The sequence below is a fragment of the Vigna unguiculata genome, chromosome 2 (genome assembly GCF_004118075.2).
Source record: "Vigna unguiculata cultivar IT97K-499-35 chromosome 2, ASM411807v1, whole genome shotgun sequence".
NCBI lineage: Eukaryota > Viridiplantae > Streptophyta > Magnoliopsida > Fabales > Fabaceae > Vigna > Vigna unguiculata.
Genome location: NC_040280.1, coordinates 26,240,195 through 26,260,284, shown reverse-complemented (window position 1 = coordinate 26,260,284; position 20,090 = coordinate 26,240,195). Strand labels below are relative to the sequence as shown.

At 33.5% G+C, this 20,090-nt stretch overlaps 3 protein-coding genes across 3 annotated transcripts; 1 reads left to right on the top strand and 2 right to left on the bottom strand.

Annotated features, from left to right (window-relative positions):
* The first annotated feature begins 2,740 nt into the window (after positions 1–2,740).
* LOC114173699 (ABC transporter E family member 2) lies at positions 2,741–8,430 on the top strand. The gene is made up of 12 exons (XM_028058240.1): positions 2,741–3,002; positions 3,097–3,182; positions 3,272–3,369; positions 3,450–3,567; positions 3,651–3,740; positions 5,371–5,675; positions 5,789–5,984; positions 6,353–6,538; positions 6,623–6,895; positions 7,287–7,532; positions 7,643–7,778; positions 7,859–8,430. The coding sequence occupies exons 1-11, from the start codon at positions 2,900–2,902 to the stop codon at positions 7,760–7,762; spliced, it is 1,821 nt and encodes a 606-aa protein (XP_027914041.1). The 5' UTR covers positions 2,741–2,899; the 3' UTR covers positions 7,763–7,778; positions 7,859–8,430.
* A 1,124-nt stretch (positions 8,431–9,554) lies between these two features.
* LOC114173876 (pentatricopeptide repeat-containing protein At4g19220, mitochondrial) lies at positions 9,555–12,575 on the bottom strand. The gene is given in 2 exon segments (XM_028058535.1): positions 9,555–12,229; positions 12,232–12,575. Coding segments are annotated over 2 exon segments (2,802 nt in total). The 5' UTR covers positions 12,400–12,575; the 3' UTR covers positions 9,555–9,595.
* Positions 12,576–12,654: 79 nt separating this feature from the next.
* LOC114173877 (arabinosyltransferase XEG113-like) lies at positions 12,655–19,187 on the bottom strand. Its single transcript, XM_028058536.1, has 13 exons — positions 18,862–19,187; positions 18,224–18,520; positions 17,886–18,091; positions 17,395–17,500; positions 16,582–16,838; positions 16,314–16,449; positions 16,067–16,161; positions 15,916–15,969; positions 15,253–15,366; positions 14,272–14,370; positions 14,059–14,178; positions 13,284–13,370; positions 12,655–13,166 (listed from the first exon to the last, which is right to left on the bottom strand). Exons 1-13 carry the CDS (start codon positions 19,004–19,006, stop codon positions 12,999–13,001), a joined length of 1,884 nt encoding a protein of 627 aa, XP_027914337.1. The 5' UTR covers positions 19,007–19,187; the 3' UTR covers positions 12,655–12,998.
* Positions 19,188–20,090: the final 903 nt, after the last annotated feature.

Genomic DNA, 20,090 nt, shown 5'->3' with positions numbered 1-20,090 from the left:
CTAATTCTTAAAACCAATATTTGAGCATGAGTCAAAAAAAAGAGTCAAGTCGTTTTAGGTTGACCTAGATCGAAGGTTGAGACTAAATGATCGGATCAAGTCACACCAAAAGATGAAAACAAGTCGGCACGAGTCGAAGGGGTCGAAGGTTGAGATTGGACGATCGGGTCAGGTTAGACAAAAGATCGAGATGGCCAGACCCAAACCCATGATTGTGACGGACCAACTCGGTTTCAAGGTCAAGATACCAATGATTGAGACTGGCCACATTGAAAACAAACCGACTCGACGACTGATATTTGTCGGGTCAGGGTGATTGACGAGATGAATGATCCAAGACTGATTGTCGAGACATGGCGACCTAAATCGAAGGTTTAATAAAATATTTGTCATGTTTATAAAGAAAGTTCATGGACTGACTCTGACTCACAGGACTTTTGTGAGCTTTTCGGCCTTGTAGGCTTTTTTGACCTAATCTAGGTGGACCAGGACCAAACCTTATGGATTGAATCAAATTGACAACTTTAATTAGAGTCATATTATTTTAATGTCAATAACTAATTTCAACGTACACGGCATCCATAATTTGAAGAACAAAATGAAAGATAATGTTAACCTAAATTGAAAAGTAATACATTTTAAAATATATCTCAGTCCTACATAATTTTTTTTTATATAAAACATAGTTATAAAAATATTATTTTGTTGATTGTTATAATTATTAAACTGAAAAATAGTTATCAGTATTAAAAGTAAAATAAAAAGAAAATACACGGAAAAAAAAAAATTAAAATAGTAGATGTGTAATTTAATCATCTATTAATGAGGTAGTGTCTAATGTCGGATTTGTAACATTTTCAATTATCATATAAGGTTAGAAATAAGAAAACAGTAAAATAAAATAACGACAGTAATATTTTCATTGTAATAATCTTTCCATGTTATTAATTAAATTTTATTATAAATTAGTAAAATTGATATCATCTCTATATAATTTATTTTCAGTAAATTATCAATATCAGGAATATTTCAGAACAGTTAACTTACTAAAAGAACTACAAAAGAGTTATGTCATGAGTTTAGTAATGGTCTCAAACACCGTCACTGTGATCTTTTTAACTCAATCATTTGATGATAAATAAATTATTATTTGATAATTTATTATTGAAAAGTGTAAATATTTTTCATACTCTTTTATATTTAAATTAAAAGTTAAAAATTACCGATCTATAACTTAATCTAAATATGCTTAATTATATAAAGTTTTTCTATAGTGTTTCTTGAGTATACTATAACAATTTTTTCTTAAAGATAATTTGTATACATATATTATGTAAGATAAAAAATGACATTTAAAGAATATTTATTTTAGTTTTATATATTTTTTTTCCATTTTCAAGATAATTTAATACTAACTCTTGCATGAAAGGATATTTTTAGTGAACAAATTGGAATGTTGTGCACTAAAGCATATTTTAAGAACTGTTTTTTTTTTTTTTTTTTTTTTTATAAAACAACCACTCAAATTGAATCGATATGAAAATTAATGTTCTTTTTTTTTTCAGTTTAAATATAAGAATCAATCAAATTTAATTAGATTTAGATTTCTACACATTTAAATCAATATTATGTATTATCTGAAAAAATATAAAAAATAAAATAAAAGAAAAAATAAAATAAAGTAACGTTCTTTTGTGTTTGAAATACAAATATGATTCATATTTTTCCAAAAATAATTAAGTAGTCTTTTTAACGATAAAAAATTAGTTTAAAAGGAACCATCTAATTTAACAAACCATGTATTATGATTTTGGAACAAATAGTTGATGTTTAGTGATTTTTGTTAATCAATTCAAGTTATTAAAATTAGTTTTGGTCGTTCTATAACAATATAGGTACTGTGTGAACCTATTTCAGTTTTGACATAAATTTTTTACATTAATTCAATATAAATATAAATAATATTTGATTTTTTATATATCATTTTTTACATGTGTCCTTCCTTATCTTTAAACTTATGTTCATTTTAAAATATTAAAATAACTTTGAGTAAGTAATTTAAAAACACTTTATGTATATTAATATCTTTTACTCTCAATTTTGTAGTTTATTTTTAAGTACACATTATCCTTTCTACTTTTCTTTTATAATCATTTAACATTTATGTAGTTATTATTTATTTATTTTTATTTGGAATTTATATATAAGTATAAAACTTTTATTAATATTTGATATAAAATAAAAAAGAAGATGTATATTATTTTAATATAATTTTTTATTTTTTTTATAAAAAATGTTTAATTAAAAGATAAAATAATCAAAAGACAAATTTAAATATAACAATGAATAAGAAAATATGACAAAAATTTCATAATTATTAATTATATACTAGATGAAATTTTTACTTGAAATAATCACACTCGCTAGTCCTAGGTGCCATTACTACCAGAAATAGTTAAAAAGGAGATGAAGCGTAAAGACAGGATATAAAATAATATATAAATTAAAAACTAAATTTTAAATATTAAACACTTTTTTCACATAATAAATATATGCAAATTAACATTATTTATTTAAGAAATTTAAAGTGTGTTAGAAAAACTGATTATGTAATAATAACAGTTCTTTGTAATGAAATACTATTATTGTGATTAAATATCATGATTAAAAATACGTTTTTGTTTATACAGGAAGACTCTAGTACAAGAATTCGTGTAAAACCGACCCGATACTGAAACCAACCCATATACCCGATTACAGTTGCAGGTTGAAGCAAGTAACCCTAATGCTATATGCTTGTCCGAAACGTTCTCACCACACGCCTTTCCTTTGTCACGGCTCTGCTCTCTTCCTTTCGAAAGGGTAAACGAATCTTGTCTTCTTCAACTCTTCCACCGCCATGGCCGATCGCTTGACGCGTATTGCCATAGTCAGCAACGACAGGTGCAAACCCAAGAAGTGCCGCCAAGAATGCAAGAAGAGTTGTCCAGTGGTCAGAACCGGTAAGATCTGATTCTTCTTCCTTTCGATGCCAAACCCTAATTTTCCTCACTCCCTCAATTCGGACGGCTTTACGGGAACTCGCTGTCATTACAGGTAGATTGTGTATTGAGGTTACTTCAGCTTCCAAGATTGCTTACATTTCTGAGGAATTGTGCATTGGATGCGGTATTTGTGTGAAGGTATTGTTGGAGATGCTGTTACTGTGTTTTCAGGTGTTTTTTTTTTTTTTTTTTTTTTCATGTGATGAGATAGTTGTTTGTTTGTGTAGAAATGTCCTTTTGAAGCTATTCAGATTATCAACTTGCCAAAGGACTTGGATAAGGATACTACTCATAGATACGGTCCCAATACTTTTAAGCTGCATAGGTTAGTCCACTGTGTTGTTTCGTGGTTGAAATTTGAGGCTGTGGGTTTGGTGTTTCTGATGAACTGTGTTGTGGTGGCAGGTTGCCGGTGCCAAGGCCCGGGCAGGTGCTTGGGTTGGTCGGGACGAATGGGATTGGGAAGTCCACTGCCCTTAAAGTTTTGGCTGGGAAGTTGAAGCCGAATTTGGGTCGATTTACTGTAATAGCCTGAACTTGCCTTTCTTTATTGCTTTGTTGTTTGGGTTTTGGTTGCGCTTGTTTGATTTTTGTTTTTGGTGGCAGAATCCCCCTGACTGGCAGGAAATTTTGACATACTTTCGAGGATCTGAACTGCAGAATTACTTTACCCGTATTCTCGAGGATGATTTGAAGGTGAAGTCTGCATCCCTGTTTAATATGATTCATGTGGTGATGTCTTAATGTTTTAGTCTCTGGCAGTCTAATACTGACTAGGTGGTGTGCTCATTGATACCAGTGTGATTTAATGATCTGGATTTGCTTTCTTCTTCCCATTATTCTACTCACTGGACCTATTGTTAATTATGTGATGTTAGTCCGTGGAACTAGTTTGTTATAATTGGTTCGGCTGAGAGGGATAGGTTAATGTTGGAATTGGGAACGTAGTTGGGATATGTTGGGATATTGATAGTGTTGTTTGGGAATGAAGTTAGGAGAGTTTATTATTGTACTGCAACTTTATTTATGGTGGAGTGCAGCTCACGGTGGGAAGGAAACTATCCATCGCAAAATTTCGACCAATGGTGATGCCTGATAGTCGGAGAAGCATGATGTATTTAGCTGTAAATAACATCGTATATTTATGCACTACACCCCGCCCCCCTTCCCCAAAAGTGCACTTAAAAACTGTAGGTATTACAATAAAAGAGAAGTTATAGGTTTATATATGAAGATCAATAAACATTTAAAATTAATATATAGGTATCCAAAGATAATATCATAAATCCAAAATAGTTAATTAGCGCATTAGAATGAGGAAACAATCAAGTTCAAGCGTAAAACTGAATGGTTAGAGCACAAGTTGATTAATGATATTTGTTGCTTCTGTAATCTGTATCATTATTGAAATTGAAATGCTATAACTATTGCTCTATTTCGTTTGTTTTAAATACTAATTAACCAAATTACTATGAATGACTCTGTGTCATACATTGATTGATACATCAAAATGCCTTGTTTTAAGAAATAAATTGTCTCACTACATTTCACAAAATGCATATTTTAAGGTAGACCACATATACTATAAATGACTAGTTTGTAGTTGGAGGAAAAATGGTAGACATGGAGGGGGGATGTCTAATAATAATATAATGTTATAAGCGAGTCAATCATTTGGGGACTAGAAGTTGGCAGGAAGCAACTAGGAATGGGTTCAGCCACCGCTAGGTGTCTCAGTTCTTTTAATGTTTCCTTGTTTTAATTCCATACATGCTCATCTGAGAAATTCATTCATTGTTACTATTCTTTGAAAATTCACTTCCTGAAATTAAAGAAGTAATGTTCAAGAATGGAATAATTTGTGTTTTGTCCTACATAATTATAGTTATTATGGTAATACAAAATTTGAAGGCCTTGTAATATATAAAGATGCGTGCTTGAACTGAAGGCATTGTAATCCCTCGGTAGTTATCCTACATAATTTTTAACCTTTCTAAAAATTTTGCTTTATCCTTACTTGATGTCTCACTCTGAATATTCGTTCATTAAAATCTAGTTAGTTGACTTTTTTTCCAGATCACACTAAAATAGTGTTATGATTAAAATATGGCTTTTATTTTTTCAAGTACTTGCACTTATTTTAATATAGTTAGTGTGTGTGTGTGTGTGTGTGTGTGTGTGTATATATATATATATATATATATATATATATATATATATATATATATATATATATATATATATATATAGTATCAGCAATCTTAGTATGTTAACGACATTTGCACAGCTATTTATATTTTAATATATTTGTATATGATTTATGTAGGCTATCATCAAGCCTCAGTATGTTGACCATATTCCAAAAGCTGTGCAAGGAAATGTGGGCCAGGTGCTAGACCAGAAAGATGAGAGAGACATGAAGAAGGAGCTTTGTGCTGATCTTGAGCTTAATCAAGTTATAGATCGTAATGTGGGGGATCTTTCAGGTGGTGAGCTCCAAAGGTTTGCCATTGCGGTTGTTGCAATCCAGAATGCTGAGATATACATGTTTGACGAACCATCTAGTTATCTTGATGTGAAACAGAGGCTGAAAGCTGCACAAGTTATTCGATCATTGCTTAGGCCTAATAGGTTTTTTGCCCTTTTCTCTTAGTATTGCATGCTTAAAAATGTTGTCTGTATCATATGTTCTTCACCAAATTACTTCCAATATCATGAATATGTTTGTTTCTCTCTTTTTCCAGTTATGTAATTGTTGTAGAGCACGATCTCAGTGTCTTGGACTACTTATCAGACTTTATTTGCTGTCTATACGGCAAACCTGGTGCATATGGAGTGGTGACACTTCCTTTCTCTGTCAGAGAAGGAATTAACATTTTCTTGGCTGGCTTTGTTCCGACAGAAAATCTGAGGTTCCGGGATGATTCACTAACCTTTAAGGTATATTATGCTTCATGCATCTCCTTCCTCTCATTTGGTTATTATTCTAAACCATTCTGGTGAGGTAAATGAGAATATTTGGTGCTGAAATTTAGTGGTGATTTTTTCAACATGCAAAAAATGAGTGAAAAACTGTAAATATTATGTATGTGGGAGTTCGCTGTATATATTCGGCAAAAATGATTTCATGTAGTGTCACATCATTTATATTATTAGATGCTCATATTTTCTATACCTTAAAAGGGAAATATTTTTAAACATTATAAATCAGTGCTGACTTTTCATTACTGTATATTTTAGTACCGAGTTTTAAAATCCACAGTTTTTCAATTTTATCAAAGCACACCCTGCTCTCTTGCTGTGTCTAGGTTGCTGAGACTCCACAGGAAAGTGCTGAGGAAGCTCAGACATATGCTCGTTATAAGTACCCAACAATGACCAAAACTCAAGGCAATTTTAAACTTCGTGTAGTTGAAGGAGAATTTACTGATTCTCAGATTATTGTGATGCTGGGTGAGAATGGGACAGGAAAGACAACATTCATTCGAATGCTGGTATTCTTTTGGTCATACTTAGTTCTTGATGAAACTGAGTAATACTTATTGCTTTGGTGTTAACCTTGCTTTGGTATTATCCAGGCTGGTTTATTGAAACCTGACAGCATAGAAGGTGGATCTGATGTGGAGATGCCTGAATTTAATGTTTCATACAAGCCTCAGAAGATTAGTCCGAAGTTCCAATCAACTGTTAGGCACTTGCTACATCAAAAAATACGTGATGCATATACTCATCCCCAGTTTGTTTCAGATGTGATGAAGCCACTTCTTATCGAACAGTTAATGGACCAAGAAGTTGTGAATCTTTCTGGAGGAGAGTTGCAGAGAGTTGCTCTGTGTCTCTGTCTTGGCAAGGTATTATAAGTTTCGTCCACTAGAACTGTTTTTAGATTATTTATTCACCTCTATCCTTGTTGCTCTTCCCATACTTCTTTCGTCCTGTTTTCTATAGGCAACTAATGTCAAGTCCGGTGTCATTCCATGTAGTGACAATGAGTTTGGTGCTAATCCCGTTGTCAACTTTTGTGGGATTGCATGGATTTGTTGCATGCCTCCTGTCTCTTAAATCTAGATAGCAATTTCCTGATGCATTACTGTTCTACTTTAGTGGCCTGTAGACATATCCATGCTAATTCTGTTGCCAGATTGTTTGAATTGTACCACTTGGTTTTGTTGTGTGCTTTGATCTCCCTTAAGATGCATGCATCCCTCTTGTTTCTGATCTGTTGCTATCCTACCATAACAGCCTGCAGATATCTATCTGATAGATGAGCCAAGTGCATATCTAGATTCTGAACAGCGAATTCATGCTGCTAAAGTGATCAAGAGGTTTATTCTTCATGCAAAGAAAACGGCTTTTGTCGTTGAGCATGATTTCATCATGGCAACTTATCTCGCAGACAGAGTTATTGTTTATGCGGGTCAACCATCAATTGATTGTGTTGCAAATTCTCCTCAATCATTGTTGTCTGGGATGAACCTTTTCTTATCGGTGAGTTTCATCATACATTGTTCTGGTACCTATACCTTTTAACTTTCGATCTGTTGTGCCTTTTGCTTATACATGCATAATATATATAATGTATTCCTTCATTTCTGCAGCATCTTGATATCACATTTAGAAGAGACCCAACTAATTTTCGCCCAAGGATCAACAAACTTGATTCAACCAAGGACAGAGAACAAAAGTCTGCTGGGTCTTATTACTACCTTGATGACTGATTCCATACTCAGGCTGGTTCGTCCTAGTGCATTTTTATTCCTCTTAGAACGCATGACGTGGCACATGGAAACTGACTATATTTTGTTGTGTTGCAGTTGTTCTTTCACCATTACAACATTGCATCAGTTTGAGCTTTTCATGGGATCTCAGATTTGGTTAATTTGATGCCTTGAAATATAAGATTGCCATTTTTACCAATGGCAACTTTCTCAGTGAATAGAAGAGCCTGCATACATGCTTATGTTGGTTGGTGCATTTGTACATTTACCCTTATATTACTGCAGTTACTTATCACCAGTTTTGCTACGACTTGGGTGGGTGAATCTGAATATTACATGGGTTTAATTGGTCGAGATTTTCATTGAATGTCCCAAATCCATTGGAACATCATGACGTCAGATTGGGTTTATCGCCACTTCGGCATATAATTTCAGTTGAGTATGTATCGAAGTTTACTTTCATTCCCATGCTACTTGATTTAGATAGATATCTACTGTCTGTTTGGAATATGTTGCCGTTGAGAAAGTTGTTAATCTTGATGAATATTGTTTTACTCTTGAAAAATGGAGATTATTGTCGATTTAATGATTCAACTGTTGGCTAGACAGATACAATAGAAGTATAGTCGTTGTGATTTTGTCCTACAATTTAAAATGGTAGTTTCGAATGTCTACTTTTTCTTGTGGTTCATCCTGTTCTGTGGTTAATGATGATTGGATGTAGCAGAAATTTTGAAATGAGAATATAACAAATAATTTATGAATTATTTCATGTAATTTAATTTATGAATTATTTCATTTAACTTTATTATCGGAACTTTTCATTTCATTCTCTTGCAATAAGAAATAACTACAAAACATGAATATTTGGTAACATAATAAGATTGTTAGTAGGTTAGTTTACTTATAATTTAGATTGAGTAAAGAATTTGATAGATATGTTGAATGTATTAAAGTATTCTTTTTTGAATTTTTCAAAATATACTTTATTTTTATGTCATTTAATATTTTCCTTGTTACTCGTTTTGGTATTTTTACCCACTATTATTTATTTTAATTTTATAGATGTAATTAATGCATTATTTTAGTATTTGTTAGTTATTTTTTAATTAATGTAGGGTTTAGGGTTTAATTTAAATTTAAAAAAGATTAAAATTGTATATTTTAGAAACTAATGTTTTTTATATAATGTTATATAAAAATTGTAGAAGTCAAATTTAATGTAATAAAAATTTGAATACATGAGCATTTTAAATAATATGATATGTTCAAATAAAAAAAAACTATACAATTTAATTATTTATACAAATATTAAAAAGTTTTGTAAGAATTTATTTATTTACAAAAATATATTAAATTATAATTATATAATAATATATTTTTATTTTAAAACATACAAATTTCATTTATACAAGAAAGTTTATTTAATCATTTTATATTTTATTTTATGTTGTATAGCATTTATTAAAATTTGTTAACCAATTTGCAAAATATTTTTAATTAATTAATTAAATTTATTAGTTTAGAAATTTTATCAACTAAAAATCAATTTATTAACTAAAAGTAACTTATCGGTTATCAATTAATTAAATCATCGACTACCAAGGTTTTGATCATTAATAGTTTAATAGTTTTAACATCAATGTTCATTAAAAAAAAGCTATTTTTTTGTTGTATTCTTAAAGAGAAAGAAAGATTAAAGCGTAAAATAGAGAATGAAAAGTGGATGTAAAGATTTATTTGGTGCGAAAGTAACAGTGTCCATATGTAAATATTGCTATTTATACCAAGGTGTGACCTCGAAGTGAAATAACTATCTTTTTAAAATTTTTATCAGAAATCAAAATCAATAAGACTATAACCTGGGGTTTTTCTTAAACCTAAATCCTGGATTAATTGTCTCAAGTCGGTAGCATCTTTCCAGCTTCCTGCAGCTACATACATGTTTGACAATGATATGTAATATCCAACATTGTGAGGTTCCAGTTGAAAGAGATGTTGAGCAACTATTTTTCCCAACTTGAGTTCTCCATGATAGTTGCATGCACTTAGGAGAGTTCCCCAAACACCTGAACTGTCACACCCCTTAGCAAACTTATAAGCCTCATTCAATCTACCTGATCTCCCAAGCATGTCAACCACATATACTTGATGCTCAGTCCCAGCTTGTACTCCATATTTCTCCAACATACACTCATAGTACCAAATGCCTTGGTTCACAAGCCCTGAATGCCTGCATGCAGATAAAAGGCTAACAAAAGTGCTTTTGCTCACCCTTTCTCCTGACTCGCACATCTCATTGAAGAGTTTGACTGCTTTCTCACCGTTTCCATGATATCCATATGCAGAAATCATTGAATTCCAAGCTGATTCCGACTTCTCCTTTGCATGTCTGAATACGTGTAGGGCAGTGTCCAATCTTCCACAGTTGCTGTAGAAATCTATAAGAGCTGCTGATATGAAAGAATTATCTCCGATGCCAGTCCTGAACACATGGCCATGGGCCTGTTTTCCATGTCTTAGGACGCCGATTTGAGTGCAAGCAGAGAGAAGACTAACAATGGTGATCACGTTTGGTTCAAACTGAAGATGGCGAAATAGTCCCAATGCTTCTCTACTTTCTCCATTATGAGATAAAGCTGAGATTATGCAATTCCATGAGCAAAGATTGGGAATGGAACAGAATTTGAAGACTACTTTGGCACTGTTGATGTCTCTGCATCTGTCATACATAGTAATTAATGAGTTCTGAACCCGAGTATCTGATCCCAATGGAGTCTTAAGTGCAAGGCCATGCAGAGACTTTCCTAGGCTGGATAGTTCCAGGTTTGCACAGGCAGACAAGATATTTACAAGGGTTATGGAGTCATAGTTGAAAGGAGGTTCCTGTCTCATCAACTTGAAAATATCTAGAGCCTCTCTGAAATGGTTGCATCGCACACAACCCACAATTAGTGTGTTCCATGAGGCTATATCTGCTAAAGCAGAATTCTCATGCAAAATTGAAAAACTGGCAGCTAAATATTCACAATTGATATACATGTGCATGAGAGAATTTACTAAAAGAATGTGGTTCAAAAATCCAGATTTTAACTGCCAGCAGTGAACTGATTTTCCGAAATGGAGACTGTTAAAGGAGTCACAAGAAGAAAGAATAGCAAAAACAGTAGATGAACTACCATTTAGGCCCCAACGTAGCATCTCTCTGAACAATTTTTTAGCTTCATCCGAATACCTGTTATGGGAATAGCAAGATATCATTATATTCCATGTTACGGGGTCCTTCTCTGTGGTAGAATTGAACAAGAGCTCAGCTTTCTCCACCAGGTTGCACTTTGAATACATGTCTATCAGGCTGTTTAGTAACATAACATGATGAGATACCATCATTTGTCTTCTAATTGCAAATCCATGGATAGTTCTTCCTTCTCTGTAGAGCATCAGTTCCGCACAAAGTGGAAGTATAGTAGTCAATGTCACCATATCAGGTGGGAAAGACCCTACTATTTGCATTTCAACCAGAAGATCAAATACTTCATTAATTTTTCCATTTGAAGCAAACCCTTCCATCATTGCATTCCAGGAAACAGTATCTTTGAGTGTTATTTCTCTGAACACTGTTTCAGCAGCTTTGATGTCCTCACATTGTGAATATAATGAAATGAGAGAGTTGGCAACTGAAACGTGCGTGCTGTCCTTGTAGCCTAGCTTGATTCCCAGCCCGTGAATGGACTGGCCAAGAGCCAGCTCTCCCAAACTTGAAGATGCTGAAATGGCACAAGATAGACTGACACTGTCTGCTGTTTCTTCAGAAAAACTCACCCTTTTGAAGTAATACAATGCTTTCACTGGATCCCCATTGTAAATACTGCCTGTCATCATTGAATTCCACGAAATAATATCTTTACTTTCCATCTCTTGGGATACACCCTCGGAAGAGCTTAGATCACCACACTTAGCATACATGTCAATAAGAGCATTACCTAAACTGAGATCCGTTAGCATCCCAGATTTTATACTCACACAATGAATTACCCGTCCTTGGTCAAAGTTTTTTATGAGTGAAGAAGCTGACACCATAAGCAATAGAGTAGTAGAATCAAACCCAGTTTTGCCCTTGATCATTTTCTCTAAGAAGTCCATTGCTGTTCTATAGTATTTATTTTCAAGAGATGCTGCAACAATAGCATTCCAAGCAATCACATCTCTATTGGGAATCTCATCAAACAAACCCTTTGAAGAGACAAAATCTCCAGCCTTAGAATAGACAGTGAGTAGAGATGTTGAGTTTGGGAGGTGAGCCAGAGCACCTAACTTTAATGCTGCACAATGGGCAACAGTAGCAGTCACAATTTTGGGTTTTCTGAGGGACAATTTGATATAATCAACAAGCTGAAAATGAATATCTTTCGCACGTAGAGCTCTCTGTTGCATTTCCTCAAACAGCTTAATGACAGCTGAATCAATACGGGGACCCTGTGTCGTCTCTTAACAATGCTGAAGTTCCCAGTTTGGTGGTTCTGCGAAGAAATTGAAAGGAATGATTGCGATATTCCAGATCCAAGCAACGCTAATTTTCCATTAGCCCATTTTGTTATATACTTCAACGTCAATTGGTATACTACCCAGATTCTCATCTTAACTTCATTATTGATTACAGGTATAAAAAATCTCGTCTTGCGCAGAAGAACGTGAATTTGAGAGCATAACAATAAATAGCCCCTACGTCGTAACTCTTCTATTCATAGAACATACTGTAGCAGTGTTTTTCCGTTACACTCTATTTTTTGTATTAAAGATTTAGTTGTCTTGGTCTAGTCACGTGACACTAGAGGCGAAACTGGTTTAATTAATAATGGTTCATCAGTATCTTTTGCATCAAATACTTGAGCTTTTAACTGACTTTGTCTTCAGTAAAATATTTTTTCAATTAGGAAGTCTAGGAATTTTACTCCCAACAGAACAGATAATGCTAAACAGTGACCAAAATTTGAAAAGGGATGGTGCAATCAGTTGTTCCTGTTTTAATAATTACATGCTCTTCCCATTGTTACACAAGAACGACATTTTCTCATCTCTCTAACAACTAGCATCATCAATGTGGACACAGATTCCGAACTTCTGTGAGTAATCTTGATCTTGGCAATGAGTTGGAAACCAAATCACCTTTTAATGAAATCTCTTCTTTGTATCTCCTGTCCTTAGTGTTGAAACAAACATTAACCTGAAGTTGACCTCACCATGGTGGATGATCATCTGCAGAAGTTTGAGGAGGGAGAGGCTTCCATTCAGGTTTCTCATCCCAGTACATATCGTAATAAATGTGGCCAGGAGTGTGATCAAGCACGCAGCACCATATACCCACATACCGTTTAACACGGTTTCTAAATTTGTCCTCCCTTTTCTGATAAAAATATGCATGGCTCAGGACATGATAAACATGAATGTCTTCGCAATTTTTTTTTTTTTTCCATTAGTAGAAAAGTGAAACTTCAAAATAAATGAGTGAAGTAGTGCTTGCCTTGTCGCTGAAACCTGTGAAAGCGTCTTGCATTGAAGAGAACTGGATGACTTTTACATCCTTGAACGAGGAAAATACTTTCATGTACTGCAAATTCAAGTAAAAACAACCAGGATCAGAGTTTTTTATATGTAACCTGAAAATTGTGCAAAGCCAATTTGTATTTTTGTCAACACCTCATCCATCTCTCAGCCAAAAATATATTTATCTGACCAGAAAATGAAAAAAAAAAAAGGAATTACGAATTATTTGATAAACCGAAGGGCTCAATTTTGATGGCATGAGGCTGTGGTAAGGGTGGCCACTACCTACATGAAAGGACCCTCCCATCATGCAATTCTTAGAACAGTGTTCTTCATATTCCAGGAAAAAAAAGGGTAGAAAGCTGCCTACAGAAGAAACCAGTGATCTTACATATTTGAGTAGTTGGTGTAGAAAGTCTTCACGTGAAGATATTTTGGAGGAATTACTTTGGAAGGAAGAAAATTGAATTTTATGTTTGGGTGATTGGTAAAGATTCCAGCATAATTACAAGTTGGACACCAAAAATTACTTCTTTTGAGATTCAGATTTGATTTTCATACTGCAGACATAACTAAGATTTCTCACACCATACTCTAAGTGAGCATTCCGAATCAGCTGCTTATCCTTGATGCAAGTTAATAATATACTCGGTATAACGAAAAAAGATCTGGCACACAAATATGTACTTTGTTTATAGGGTTGACTTGGAAATACATAAAACAACTCTTAAATGGATCAAATTTTTAAGTACCGTTTCTTCATTGCTATGCCTTGGAAATTTGAGTATTCCCCCAACAGTGGCATTATTTGATGCAAAACAATCTTGGGCTCCTTCCTTACAGAGCTGAACATCAAGCCATGACTTCTTCACCTGAATTCAAGAAACCCAGCATAAGTTTCCCGAGTAAGATACAAGGAAGAAAGGAAAAATCACAATTTCACATGAAAATGACATGTAATTCACCTCTGAGGGGAGGGAGGGGTTGTCAAGTAACGAGTACTCTCTAATATCTATTCCGGGGCCAAACTCTTCCTCTGGAAGTTGTTTCAACATGACATTTACCTGCAACAGAGTACATTTCCACAGCAGAGCACACGACAATGAGAAAAAATGTTTGATTATGTACACAGAAGAGAGGCAAGAGGTTACATTAAATCTTATAATTAAAAAATATTCTTTAGTATTAATCTGCAGAGTTCTTCTCTCTGTATCCCACTTAAAGACTACATCTAATTCAAGAAAACATGGAGATCTGAATCAGTGAATGCCAAAAAAATTTAAACCATACAAAAAATAATTAATGAAATAAAGCATAGAATTTCCCTGTTAGTTTTATGCATCGAAGGGACACCATGTTTAATCTGAGTCGAATGCCTAAAATAATTATACAAGCTTTCTTAAAAAATAAATAATCATGTAGATTATGGACCAGAAGTGGTAAGATACAAATAATACCATCAAAATACATTTTGTCGTAACTTCTATCATGGACTCTTAGATTTTCCCATGTTTGTCTAATATTTCTTTCGTCAGTAATTTAAGGCCTACAATTGTAACAAAAACCTTTTATTTACATATATATGAAGTTATTCTTCTCTTGTCATCCCACAAATTGAAATTCAAAAGATTCACATTCAATTTGATTGGGCAAACTTTTCTATAAAAACTTCTAGAAAAAAAATGAAATTAGCTCCTCTATAACAAGCTAATTGTAGAAGCACACTCATTTAGTTTTTCAAAATTTTTATTTTTTAACATTCATAAGCTAATTTTAAGTTATGAAGAAACTCATTCTATTTTTTCTTCTTACTTTTCTCTTCCAGAAATTCTTATGTGGAAGTTTGTACAAACAAACCCTATGCAGTTATCAACAAAATTTCTAAGGCTGTGTTATTCATCAAACTGGGAAATAATTTATGAGCCACTTGATCAAACTGGAGATACCTCAAATACATGATCCAGTGGACAGAGAAAAGGTTGTCTAGTCATAGACCCCTCCAAAACACCAGGATGGGGAAACCATAGCCTATCAACCCTGCACCATAATGGAGGCACAACCTAAACACATACACATAAAGAACCCAGTTAAGATCAAATTATATAATTTCTGAAGTGAAAATACACCGCAAAAGAGAAATCATTAATCATAATCATTAAGAAACCCCATACCAGCTGTATCAAATGCTCTAGGAATAAGTGTTGACCACATTTATCAACCATGGCAACATGTTATGCCATAAAAAAGTTATTACAATCTTTTTATGTTGGATGATAGGACTGCTTAATATAAACAAAGTACCAGTTGTTGTCTCAAAAACACACTTTCAGCTCAATGTCATTCTCTTTCCTTCTATAGTTTAGCACTAACATTAAGGATTTTTATTAAATTGTGAACTATCTGCATGTCAAAAATGCCAAACAAGCTTAATGAGTAAATATTGTGCCAAAAAAGTACAAGTTCACTGCAACTTTCATGTAATTGCTAATGGTTGATAACTTGCAGAACTTGTAAGTTACTTAACAGTGCTTGAGAGTGATGATATGAGACATTTTCAATTCAAAGTGTAATAACATAAGCATTTTATGATACCAGAAAATAGTTCTCACCAGTGTTCTGTTCAAAAGCGAAGCAATAGCAAGTGCTGTTCTGATCTGTTTTATCTGGACAAGTTCATGTACAACTTAAATGAGGAGATGCAACATCACAATTTCCATTAAAAATGCAGAAGTGAAAAGGATCAGGTCGATACATGCATACTTGGTAATTAACAAGTGTAAAATGCGATTCGATGGTATGGTTCCCACTTAGCAACAAGCTTTTTGGAATAGATGGCTTGAATGACAAGAACCCCCCTGCAAAGGTTCCTCATGGGGGAGTCAATATATCAACCACATGCAAATAATGAAAATAATGCATTGAAACATTAAGTACCAATTATGGGTTTTCAGCAAGAATACAAAGCAAATATATGCTAACCAAAATTGAGGGAGAAATAACTAATTACCAGAAGGATTATAGTATTCTGGTGGGTCACGGAAAAGCATGGCTTCTCGAAGTCGGTGGCGTTTTCCTTCAGTGCCTGCATATTGAAATGTTGTGTGCACTGCATATGGCTCCAATCTGAGTTGCTGATACATAGCCTACAATAATGAATGCAAGTACATTCTTAGGAACAACTGACATAGTTTGTTTCCCTAAGGTTCACTAAGACATAAAGTATATAACATATATAATTCAAAAAGAAGGAACTTGAAAATGAAATTAGATCCTACCTGGACAAAATATGTATGTCCACTACAAAAGATGCTTGAAGGCAAAATTCCTAGCTTTAGAGTTCCATCATAAGCATAAACAAGTCCACTGTCCTCATCAACTGACGGTCCTAACTGCCTGTGAACAAGATCATTGAAACCATTCTGATCCCATATCTTGTCATCAGCTAGGAGCAGTTCTTTCCATTCCTTTGCTAATTTTATTGCAGACTCGGTAGGTCTCCAATGGAAAATTCCTATGTTGTAGGCAGCACCAACTACACAAGGTGATAGATACAATCATATCTGTTCCATTAAAGCTAATAAAGTGTGATAATAAATGAAATAGAATTAGGTACCAAGAGGTTAAATAAGTGAAAAAGAGCATTTAGATTCAAAGCAAAAATCAGGTAGAAAATAACTTCAATGTGTGGTATTTTTAATTTGATATGCCAAAGAATGTGCACTAACTTCAATAAGATTATCTTTTGTTCCTAAATAGAGACAAGACACATAATATAATAAAAGTTTCAGAGTCTTAGACCAAGTTTGCATGTTGGATAGTATTTTTTGCTGGCTTCTAATCTTAAGCCATAGCAAACAACTGATAAGAAACACAAAAATAATGCCAGAAATGGAATTTGTATAAAAGGTTCTCCATCATTCATATAAGAAACATTTTCAAACCGTATATGTCATTTGATTTTGACTTGCAGTAAAGTTCAATATAACTCAAAATTGTCGGAAGTGAAGAACTACTACCAAACACCAATATGGGAACAGTAAAAATCAAAGCAGTAAGTTCTGCTCCTTATATTTTACAAAAATATTCACCTTCTTGCCAAATTTCCAGACTATCATCAACCACTGTTGGAACAACTTGATCACTGGATGTTAAAACATCTGCTCCAGGATAACGGGCGAGATATGGAAGTGGGTTCTGCTCCATGATCACATAATTGCATATAAGTTTTAAGAATAAAATATATCTAAGAACAATTACATAATGTGGTAGGCGATTTCCTTAAAAGATGATTATGTATATTGAACATAACAGATAAGAAGTCCCACAATAATTGCACACAAAGAAGTGTAAACAAAATAAAGAAAGGACACCGGATAGGAAAAGAGAATTAACAAGCTGGAAAAGAAACTAATAATACATTGATAAAATAAATAAATAAATAAGAAGATGAAATGCTGTAATCGTACACATTTTGCAGCTACTACTAAAATTTGGATGATTCATAATAAGCACAGCTAGCATATGAATCACACCCTTAAATGTTAAAACTGAACATGTATTGAGAAATAGAGAAAAGCACCTTCAACCAAACCATGTCAGTGTCACACATCAACAGCTCGTAACCGAGAGGCAGGATCAAGTTGATCAGAATAACTTTTTCTCTCCCCATTTTATGAAATGTTGGAGACCCCCAGCCAACATCTTCTGTACTCATATGGCTACCCATGTCAAAAACTGGTATCCCTTTCCAATAAAGCGCCTCCAACAACTTGTTGTCCATTGCACCTAAAAGGTAAATTTCAAACCCCTTTTACAAACTCTGGTCAACAGTACACAATACTGGATATGCATCTCTATCAAGGGCGATACCAAAACTCATGATAGTGAAAGTTAGAAGCCTTAAATTGAAACACTCACCCACAAGATAATTAGAAACTTCCAGATCATTCAACTGTTGAACCCAGGTCAGAATAAAGTCCATGAAGGCATAGTTACCAAAGGTCACTATTATAATGTTATCTTTCACCCTTTTCTGAATCAATTCTTTGGTCAATCTGAAAGCCTGAAAAGGTGGCATCTCTTTATTGCGTGGAGGAACATCCAAAATAGGTCTTGTCCTCACATTTCGTGCCTCCGGAGGAACCGAAGGCACAGCATATCCGGTTGGCAACCGAGAACCGTTGAGCGTTTGTTCTGCAAGACGAACATCCGCATCTGAAAAACATGCACAGTTCAAGGTTTGAATTTGAATCACACCCACATATGAAATAAATAAAGGGTCAAAAAGGAAAACACAAAAAGAAGCTCAATGTATTTCAAGTGTCACATACAAAAGGCCCCCCTAACACATTACAGTGCATTAAAGGACGCAAAAGTGGAAGCAATGTCAATTACTCAAACATTATATATCTCCAACTAAGGAAGATTAACAACAGATTTAAAACTGACCAAAGGGTATGTCACATTCAAAGAAGTAAGAAAAAAGGTGTGAATTTTACGAGAAAATGAGTATAAATAAGAGTGTGAAAAAAAGCATAGAGTTAAGTGAAGGGTACTTGAAAGCGACCAAGAAGAGGGGTTGGTGGAGGGGTAGCGAATAGCGGAGAAGACGTAGAGTGAGGAAAAAACGATGCCAATGATGACAACGGTGTAGATCGTGAGGAACAGAGGCCTCGAATGAAGCACTTCCTCACACGCCATCAATGGAAAGAACAAATCACAGAGAAAGAGAGAGTCAGATTTGCATCTTCCAATTTGAGTCTCTTATTATGGCAATGAAAGGTCAACTCTTAATTTCATCCCTCTCTATTGAGTTGAACATCAACGTGAAAACGAAACTCTGTCTCAGAACGAATCTCAACTACTCTGCTTCTCTTTCATTTTGGATTCGACAAGACATTCACTCATTCACGCAGGTAAAAAAAAAAAAAAATTTACTTTTTCCATATATATTAACCATAACATCTCATATTTATTATTAAGAAAATAATATTTTAATCTATTTTTTTTTACTCATTTCTATTAGATTATATTTTTTATTTTTATAGTGACGTGGTGTGATGATCTAATAATGATTAAGATGATGGGTTAAAAATGAGTCAAAAAATAAAGTAAGTTAAAATATGAGAATCCTTATTAATATTAAGTAAAAAAGATTATCAAATGTAAATTATGAATTTATTGTTAACTTAAAACGATTCTTGTGAGAAAAAAAAAGTTACCCTAATCAATCAAATTAAAGTGATAACCTAACCTATTATAAGTCCCGCTACCTTAGGGTTTTAATTATCACTAGACCACAATATTAACATTAATTGCCATTAATTCACTCCCATTAAGCATATAGTGTACCGTATAATTATTAACTTTAACTTAAACTGCTGTTAATCACATAAACGATAAACCAAACCATCTAAACCACCATGGTTAACCCATTTTTTTTATCAACTTTAATGGGCTTCATATCACTTGGATCGAAATGAAGGGCAATTAGATTAAAAGCAAGGGAATTTCTTTTTCCACTCCCATACTTTCTTTCTACACCTTCATAAATATACAAATTTGCATTTAGCCTAAAAAAGGACTTCTAAATTACATAACCCAAAAATAATTTTTGGCACATTTTTTATTTTATTTTACAATTTGCAAGTCATTTTTAATTTTCAGATGATGTAATCTAAACTTCTTTTTTAAATGTGTAATTAAAAAATTATTTGCATGAAAAAAACCTTCTAAATTTTGTCATTTTTTACTTTCAGATCGTTCAATTTGACACTTTTTTCTC

Coding starts and splice junctions, on each gene's coding strand:
- LOC114173877 (XM_028058536.1), bottom strand. CDS start 19,006: ATGGCGTGTGAGGAAGTGCTTCATTCGAGGCCTCTGTTCCTCACGATC. Junction 16,839..17,394: donor TCTGGAAATTTGGCAAGAAG/GTGAATATTTTT, acceptor CACCTTGTGTAG/TTGGTGCTGCCTACAACATA. Junction 15,970..16,066: donor TTACACTTGTTAATTACCAA/GTATGCATGTAT, acceptor GAACTTGTCCAG/ATAAAACAGATCAGAACAGC.
- LOC114173699 (XM_028058240.1), top strand. CDS start 2,900: ATGGCCGATCGCTTGACGCGTATTGCCATAGTCAGCAACGACAGGTGC. Junction 3,003..3,096: donor TTGTCCAGTGGTCAGAACCG/GTAAGATCTGAT, acceptor CTGTCATTACAG/GTAGATTGTGTATTGAGGTT. Junction 6,539..6,622: donor CAACATTCATTCGAATGCTG/GTATTCTTTTGG, acceptor GGTATTATCCAG/GCTGGTTTATTGAAACCTGA.